General features: G+C 62.9%; 2 protein-coding genes across 2 annotated transcripts in view; both read left to right on the top strand.

Annotated features, from left to right (window-relative positions):
- The first annotated feature begins 548 nt into the window (after nucleotides 1-548).
- The window catches only part of Dhrsx (dehydrogenase/reductase X-linked), a 32,669-nt gene continuing 24,535 nt past the window's right edge, over nucleotides 549-8,682 (top strand). The window contains exon 1 of the mRNA XM_077794224.1: nucleotides 549-689. Coding sequence (XP_077650350.1) covers nucleotides 581-689 — 109 coding nt within the window. The 5' untranslated portion in view covers nucleotides 549-580. The remainder of the gene's footprint in view (nucleotides 690-8,682) is intronic.
- Nucleotides 601-8,095, top strand: LOC113176940 (E3 SUMO-protein ligase ZBED1). The gene is made up of 2 exons (XM_026381493.2): nucleotides 601-689; nucleotides 5,770-8,095. Exon 2 carries the CDS (start codon nucleotides 5,826-5,828, stop codon nucleotides 8,010-8,012), a length of 2,187 nt encoding a protein of 728 aa, XP_026237278.2. The 5' UTR covers nucleotides 601-689; nucleotides 5,770-5,825; the 3' UTR covers nucleotides 8,013-8,095.

Here is an 8,682-nt window from a genome sequence, read left to right as displayed (position 1 = left end):
GGTGAGGTCTGGGGACCCTGGAGGGGTTCTGGTTGGGGTCTGGGGCCCCGGGGTCCGGGTGGGGTCTGGGGGTGGGGTGAGGTCTGGGGACCCTGGAAGGGTTCTGGTTGGGGTCTGGGGTCCCGGGGGTCCCGGGGTCGGGTGAGGTCTGGGGTCCTGGGGTGAGGTCTGGGGACCCTGGAGGGGCTTCGGTTGGGGTCTGGGGTCCCAGGGTTCCCGGTGGGGTGGGGGGTCTGGGGTCCTGGGTGGTGGTCTGGGGTCAGGTGGAGGTCGGGATGGGGGTCTGGGGTCCTGGGGTTTCAGGGGGCGGGGTGGAGGTCTGGGGACGCTGGAGGGGTTCTGGTTGGGGTCTGGGGTCCCGGGGTGGAGGTCTGGGGTCCCTGGAGGGGTTCTGGTTGGGGTCTGGGGTCCCGGGGGTCCCGGGGTCGGGTGGGTCTGCGGCCGGGGCGGGGCGGCAGCGCTCCGGGTCCGGCGCGCGGAGGGCGGGCGGGCGGCGCGGGGCGTTTCCGCGTCCCGCTGGGCGACGCCGTGTCCCGGGCGGGCGGAGGGCGGCGCGGAGCGGTGGCGCGGCCGGGCGGCCATGTCGCCTTTGTCTGCGGCGCGGGCGGCCCTGCGGGTGTACGCGGCGGGGGCCGCGGTGCTGGTGGCGCAGCTGCTGCGCCGCTGCCTCGGGGGCTTCGCGGAGCCAGGTCAGCGGGGCGCGGGGGCGGGGGTGACCTTGGGGTCCGCGGCGCGCGCTCGGGGGCGGCGGGTCGGGGCCGCGCAGCGGCGCCCCCCGCGCGCTCCTGCTCCTGGCGGCCGCGCGCTCGCGGTGTCCCCTGAGGGGGGCCGGGCGGGGGTCGTCCGAGGGGCCCACGTTCCCCGCGGCGGTGGCCCAGCCCCCGGGGCCCGTGTGCGCCCGACCTCGGGCGGCTCTGGTTGGCGCTCGGCGCCGGGGGTCTGCTGGAGGCCGCGCGCCCCCTGCGTCCCGGGAGGGGAGGGCAGGAGCAGGGGGCGCCCCGAGCCCTCGGTCCCCCCGGGGAGGGGACCCGGGCCTTCCGGGAGGCGGAGCCGGCGGCGCAGCGGGCCGCGGGGAGGCTGCGGGGGGCGGCGCTTCCGCCGGCGCAACTTTGTTCCCGGGGCCTCCGGGGAGCGCCCGGGGGACGCGCAGCCTCCGCGCCTCCGCCTGCGAGGCCCGGGGGAGGCCGCGGGGTGTGTGCGCGCGCACCGGGCCTTGGCACGGCTCGGCGTGCGTGGGGGTCTGAGCCAGCGCCGGCGTCTTTGTAGGGACGGAGTCCCGGGGCGTGACAGGCCTGTGACAGGCCACCGAGATGCGGTGCCCCAGAGGACAGCTTCACTCTTAAAGCAAAATCACTCCCCGGCCTCAGGGCGCGAGCCTGCACCCTGGCGTCCCGCGGGCGGGTCCAGGTCTGCCTCCCCCCTTGGCCAACTGCGCTGGGCGCCCCTGCTACCCACACGGGGGCGGGCCGGGCTGGTGGCAGGCGCGTGTGGTTACGGAATGACTCGATTTCCCGAGTTGACACAGCCCCAGGGCCGCGCTCGGAAAGGCACAGCCACGTGGGGCGCTCGGCCAGGCAACCCGGGGAAGGGTCCATTTGAATATCGCCTGGGGTCACCTTTCTGCTTGCTGATAAAGTGACTTTCAGTGTTTTTTTGAGCCATTTGGGAGTGACTGGAGAGGGTGGTGCAAGGAACTGGCCCTGGGAGGGAGCTGCGAGGCCAGGTTCCCTTTGCCAGGGGCAGTCCCTGGCGGGGCCCAGGTGCAGCCTGCCCGCCGGTGCTCGTCCGTGCAAGTTTTGCTTTGCGACAGCCGCGTCACCTGCGCGGGAATGCGCTCAGCGGAGCCGCAGCCTTGGACACAGAACTGGATTTCAGCTCAGTTGAGCTCAGCGAGGCTGCTGCCTGCCCGACACGGCCTCGGGGCACTTGGGCAGCTGCCATTTGGGCCACTGTGGGTCCCACCTGTGGATTAAAAAAAAAAAAAGTCGTTAAAAAAAAGCTCTCGGTGGACAGGAACCAGTGCCAATGGCCCTGGGACCTGGGAGGAAGGTCCCTTCACGTGCACCTTGATGGACAGTTTTTGCATTCTCCAAGTGTCGTCCTTCCCCTCCGGTCGCCTGGGCCATTATTGGAGCTGGCAGTGCAGGCGGGGCCTTGCCCTCTCTGCCTGAGGTCTCCATGTTCTGTCCCCGCTCAAAAATGTCACTTTGTTTCATTTTGTGCCGTGGATCCAGCTTCTGATTCGTTCTGAACGTGCAAAGCTTGACCTTTACCCTGAGCTTTGCAGGAGGATTGCAAACCAGCCGGACTCTCAGAGTCTTTTTTTTTTTTTAATAAAGGGGCTGGATCCAGCTTGGGTTGTGCCCCTCGGTGTGGCTGGAGGGCACAGCGACCTGAGGGCGGGAAAGTCCACCCTGGAGTCTGACTGCAAGCCCGGCTCCACTGCCTTGTGCAAAAACAGACTAATTGCCAAGGAATGGCATTCCTGAGCTGGGAGGGGTTGGCGGGGCAAGTTAGGGTCTGTCCCCCACCTCCCGGAGGCCACATTGAAATGGCCCACACTCTAAGGAAGGCCTGGCCTGTCAATCACTTCGTAAGAGGAGGTGAATGATTGCATTTCCCGTAGCTCAAAGTGCACCGGATGCAGAGGTGTGGGGTGCAGGCCTGTCAATCACCGAACGTGACCCTGAGGGAAACAAAGTTCACACCCCGCATTCCAAAGGCGTTTAATAAAGAGCCGGAAAGGCGGGGCTTTGTGAAAAATGCAGACCTTTTGTATAAGGTAAATATCTCCAAAAGTGGGAGAAAAGCCATTTTTTATGTTGCAGATGAGCAACTTTTAATGCTCATTTTTTTCTGTACTGCTTTTATTTCTATATTTTGCTTTTTTTTTTTTTTTTTTTTTTTGCAGTACTGGGCCGGAACCCAGGGCCTCAGGTTTGCAAAGCGACCCAGGGAGCGACCCCTGCAGACGAGTATTTTATTTTTCATGCACAGACAAAAAAAAATTATAAATATTTGCAGGATATAATGCTTATTAGTTTGAATTTTTGGTGCTGGGGTTTGACCTCAGGGCCACATCCCCAGACCTTTTTATTTTATTTTATTTTATTTAGAGACAGAGTCTCGCTAAGTTGCTTAGGGCCTTGCTAAGTGGCTGAGGCTGGCCTCCAACTTGCCTCCTCCTGCCCCAGCCTCCCGAGCCCCTGTGTCTTTCCCCTCCCTCCTTCTCTCCCTCCCTTTCTTCCTTTCCCACGTGATGGACAGCAGACCTTCCAGGGATATCTTTTTATACCCCTCCCTCTTTTGCCTGTAGGCAGTATTTATTGGTGCAGTTTCTTGACTTGGTTTTCAAGGTCACGGCGTCGCCAAGGAAATACTAGGGCTTTGCTTGGGTCTGGGGGACAGTATGTGGACAATGCAGCCCCTTGGCTCACACATGAGGAATCAGAAAAGGCAAGACCAGGGACCCTGAGACCAGCCTGGGAGCGCCTGGAGCCAACTGTACCTGCAGCTGGGAGCCCGCTCCACCCAGCTGCAGGGAAGGGGCTGCCGGGTCCCTGTGGCTGCAGGTTCTGGGGAACTGACAGGCGGCACCTGCAGGCGGGGTCCTTGGAAGCTGGGTCAAGGACAAGGGCGTGCTTCAGGCCCAGGGCCTGGGCCAGGTCCTATCTGTAACTGTGACACTTGCTGATGAGACATTCTCCAGCTCGCCTGTCAATCAAACAGGAGCAATAATGAGGGTAATGACCACAGTCCAATCCCACGCTGCCCAGCAGGCCTCAGGACCCTGTTCAGAATAATCATCATCACGCTGAAAATGACGGTATATAAGCCGGGCGCGGTGGCACACGCCTATCATCCTAGCAGCAGCGGAGGCTGAGGCAGGAGGATCATGAGTTCAAAGCCAGCCTCTGCCAAAGGGAAGCCAAAGCAGCTCAGGGAGACCCTGTTTCTCAATAAAATGCCAAATAGGGCTGGGGACGGGGCTCAGGGGTCGAGGGCCCCCGAGTTCAATCCCCAATACCCCCAAAACAAACAGAGAAACTCAAAATGACTATAAAATACTCCTCTAGGTACCAGGGCCTCTTTTGAACAAAAAAATAGTAAAAATAGCAGTAAAAATTAATAATAATGACAATAAACTTTCTGAGGATCTCTTTCAGCCTAATAATAATGACAAAATGTAGGAAACTTTCCTCCAAGTTCAGGACTTAAATAAGAGCAGTCACAACAATAAAAGTAAGAATGATCGAATGCAAAAACTTCCGTCCGGGTACCAGGCCTTCTTATTTCCAAATAATAACAAAAATAATAAATGATTTTTTTTGGGGGGGGTATCAGGGATGGAACCCAAGGGTGCTTCACCCCAGAACCCCGTCCCCAGCCCTTTTTATATTTTATTTAGAGACAGGGGTCTCCCCCCCAGTTGCTTCACGCCTTGCGAAGTTGCGGAGGCTGGCCTCCGACTTGCGATCCTCCAGGCCTTGGCCTCCGGAGACACTCGGATGCTTCGGCAATAAATAAATAAATCATAACAAATAATAAAGTCGATCACCAATATCGAATATGAAGAAAATGTCCTTCATGTTCTGCCCCCAGACCCAGGACGAGCCCTCCACGGACTCCCTCTGCAGAGACCTTGTTTGCACCTGAGGTCCGAGGCCCGGCTCCCTGGGTGGACCTGGTCTTGGGTTGGAGGTGGGCCCCCTGCAGCCTGCCCCGGGCCGTGGGGGACATTTCCTGGCTTGCGTCGTGGGTTCCGCGGTCCGCTTGGTGGTTTTGGCTTCAGTTCAGTGATGACAGCTTGCGAGTGTCCCCAGCCCGTGTGTCTCTCTCTTTTAACTTATTTTTTTAATTTATTTTTAAAACGGGATTGAGCCCAGGGCCACTTAACCACGGAGCCAGCTGCGTCCCCAGCCGTTTGCATATTTATCATTTAGAGACGGTGGCGGCTGCGGCGTTGCTAAGTGGCTCCCAGCCTCGCTTTGGCTGAGGCCGGCTGGGAACTCACCATCCTCCTGCCTGGGCCTCCTGAGCTGCTGGGATGACAGGCGTGGGCCACCGCTGTGCCTGGCTTAGGGGTCCCCAGTCTCAAGAAAACCGAGCTGTGTTGGAGGTCCTTGCGCACAGAGGGGACCCTGGGTGGCGGCTCCAAGGACCTGGGGATGTGGCTGTCTTGCGGATCATCCCATCTTCTGCTCCAACAGCTCCTGGGTGCATGGGTGTCCCCAAGCACTGATGCACTTAGGCTGCTCCTGAGCCTGCGACGTTCACCGAGGGCCTCCAGTTCGTTTGGAAGCATGAAAAGTTGGGGTCCAACGCTTCTTGGCCAAACCCAGGACCCTGGTAGCCAAAGCCACATCCCGGTTTCCGCTTCTGGGCTTCCCAGTACTGACCTCTGTTGACCTTGGGGGCCGGTTGCTGTTCCCCGCGGGGCCCTGAAGGGTGTGGGTCTCCACAGCGTCGTGCGCAAAGAACTCCCTCCTCATGGTGCAACCTCTGGGTCTTTGTCCCAAGGCTTTGGACAGGGACCTGGAGCCATATGGGCTGCAGTGGAGACTGCAGTGACCCGAGCAGCGCCCCCTAGTGTCGGGCTCCCAGCTCTGCAAGAGAGCGAGGCGCGCGCATGCGCGGTGCCTTTGATGGACGGCTGTGCTGCTCCGCGCATGCCCGCTGGGCCCTGCCCTGCGCCTGGCTGTGTCCCGGGGGCGCGGGGCCGTGGCGCGCGTCTCTTCTCACGCTGTGTTTGTCTTGATGCTTATTTAGCAGGTGCCCGCGCCTGAGCGGTCGCCCGGGCCGGCCGTGCCCACGACGACAACGCCATGGAGAGCAAGGCGGGGGACCCGTCGCAGGCCGACCTGAAGCTGGTGGCGCACCCCCGCGCCAAGAGCAAGGTGTGGAAGTATTTCGGCTTCGACACCAACGCCGAGGGGTGCATCCTGCAGTGGAAGAAGATCTACTGCCGCATCTGCATGTCGCAGATCGCCTACTCGGGCAACACGTCCAACCTCTCCTACCACCTGGAGAAGAACCACCCGGAGGAGTTCTGCGAGTTCATCAAGAGCAACACGGAGCAGATGCGCGAGGCCTTCGCCACCGCCTTCTCCAAGCTCAAGCCCGACGCCTCCTCCTCCTCCTCCTCCTCCTCCTCCTCCTCCTCCGCGGCCTCGTCCTCGTCCCCCTCGACGACGTCGCAGCCACCGCCCCCGCCCCCGCCGTCGGCGTCGTCGCAGCTGCCAGGGGCGCAGGACGCGCTGGCCGGGAAGCCGGGGCTGGAGGGCCGCCGGCAGCAGGAGCTGACGGGCGCGGTGCTGGCGCTGCTGTGCGAGGGGCTCTTCCCCGCGTCCACCGTGGACGAGCCCGCGTTCCGCGCGCTGCTGCGGGCGGCCGAGCCCCGCTACGAGCTGCCCAGCGCCCGCTTCTTCGGCAGCCGGGCGCTGCCCGCGCGCTACGGGGCGGTGCGCGAGGCCGTGCGCAAGGAGCTGGCGGAGGCCGCCTGGTGCGGCGTGTCCACCGAGCTGTGGCGCAGCGACAACCAGAACCGCGCCTACGTGACGCTGGCCGCGCACTTCCTGGGGCTGGCGTCGCCCAACTGCCTGTCGGTGGCCTCGCGGTGCCTGAAGACCTTCGAGGTGCCCGAGGAGAACGCGGCCGAGACCATCACGCGCGTCCTCTACGAGACCTTCATCGAGTGGGGCGTCAGCGCCAAGGTCTCCGGCGCCACCACCGACGGCGGCAAGGACGTGGCGCAGGCCTGCTCGCTGCTGGACATCCCCGTGCACATGCCGTGCCTGGGCCGCGCCTTCGACGCCGCCATCCAGCAGGCCTTCCGGCTGCCCAAGCTGGCCGCGCTGCTGGCGCGCTGTCGCCGCCTGGTGGCCTACTTCCAGCAGTCGTCGGTGGCCAGGTACATGCTGGCCGAGAAGCAGAGGCTGCAGGGCGCCGCGCGCTGCATGCTGGTCAGCAACCGGGTGGCCGGCTGGGGCAGCACGCTGGCCATGCTGCAGCGGCTGCGGGAGCAGCAGTTCGCCATCGCGGGCGTCCTGGTGGAGGACAGCAACAACCACCACCTGATGCTCGAGGCGGCCGAGTGGGCCACCATCGACGGCCTCGTGGAGCTGCTGCAGCCCTTCAAGCAGGTGGCCGAGGTGCTGGCCGCGGCGCGCCACCCGACCATCAGCATGGTCAAGCCGCTGCTGCACATGCTGCTCAACACGACGCTGCACGCCAAGGACGGCGACCCCAAGGACCTGAGCATGGCCAAGGAGGTGATGGCCAAGGAGCTGACCCGCACCTACCAGGAGGCGCCCGAGACGGACCTGTTCCTCAACGTGGCCACCTTCCTGGACCCGCGCTACAAGAGGCTGCCCTTCCTGTCGGCCTTCGAGAGGCAGCAGGTGGAGAACCGGGTGGTGGAGGAGGCCAAGAGCCTCCTGGACAGGGCCAAGGACGGCGGCTGCCCGGCGCCCCCGCCGCCGCTGCCCGCCGAGGACAAGCCGTCCACGGGGTCCGAGGAGCCCCCGGCCAAGCGTCCGGCCAGCGCCATCCACAGCCTGCTGGCCGAGATCTTCTGCCCGGCGGCCGGCGCCGAGGACCAGGAGGAGGTGACCGCGCAGCTGCTGGAGGAGCTGAGCAACTTCAAGTCGCAGAAGGTCCTGGGCCTCCACGAGGACCCGCTCAAGTGGTGGTCAGACCGCCTGGCGCTCTTCCCCGTGCTGCCCCAGGTCCTGCAGAAGTACTGGTGCGTGGCCGCCACGCGCGTCCCGCCCGAGCGCCTCTTCGGCTCCGCCGCCAACGTGGTCAGCGCCAAGCGCAACCGGCTGGCCCCCGCGCACGTGGACCAGCAGGTGTTCCTCTACGAGAACGGACGGGCCGCCGCGGCCTCCGTCGAGGCCGAGCCCGAGGACGAGGACGAGGGCGAGTGGGGGCTGGACCAGGAGCAGCTCTTCCCGCTCGGGGACCCGGCCAGCGGCGGCTTCTTCGGGCTCAGGGACGGGGGCTTCCTCTAGGGGACGCGTCGGTGGACTGTCAAGAGCGGAGAAGGAAGGACGCACACAGCTTCCTCAAAAGCCTGGCAATGGCTGATGCTTAATTTACCCCCAAGAACTGGACACCGGTGGCCAGGGCCTATCATCCCAGCAGCTTGGGAGGCTGAGGCAGGAGGATCGCCAGTAGGAGGCCAGCCTCTGCAACCAGCGAGGCTCTCGGCAACTTAGCAAAACCTGTTTCTAAAACGGAAATATAAAAAGGGCTGGGGACGTGGCTCAGCGATTCAGTGCCCCCTTGACCCCGTGCCCCATCCCCAGCCCTATTTGGCATTTTATTTAGGGACAGGGTCCCCCTGAGCGGCTCAGGGCCTCCCTTTGGTTGAGGCCAGCTTTGAACTCGAGATCCTCCTGCCTCAGCCTCCGGGGGCTGCTGGGATGATAAGCGTTCCCGCTTTTGAAGCCACTTCCAAGCCGGGGACTTCATGCATCTCGCGGTTCTGGGTTTTATTTGTGATGCATGAGCCGAGGCGAGCTGTTTTTAGGTTTTGGGGGGGCAGTAAAAGACCCCTATTTGTTTTTTTTCTTTTTCTGCTTTTGTTTAAACCTGCTTGAGGCCGGCTTCCCGGCATGGAGGCGGGAAGTTGAGGTTCTTTTAAAAAAAACTCAAGCTCATGGGGGAGATTTAATTTGC

The sequence above is a fragment of the Urocitellus parryii genome, chromosome Y, assembly GCF_045843805.1.
Source record: "Urocitellus parryii isolate mUroPar1 chromosome Y, mUroPar1.hap1, whole genome shotgun sequence".
Lineage (NCBI taxonomy): Eukaryota > Metazoa > Chordata > Mammalia > Rodentia > Sciuridae > Urocitellus > Urocitellus parryii.
The sequence above is the reverse complement of the archived record's forward strand: the minus strand, read 5'-3'. Positions and strand labels throughout refer to the sequence as shown.

Bases quoted from the DNA above. Each gene is read 5' to 3' on its own strand.
- LOC113176940 (XM_026381493.2), top strand. From the start codon at position 5,826: ATGGAGAGCAAGGCGGGGGACCCGTCGCAGGCCGACCTGAAGCTGGTG.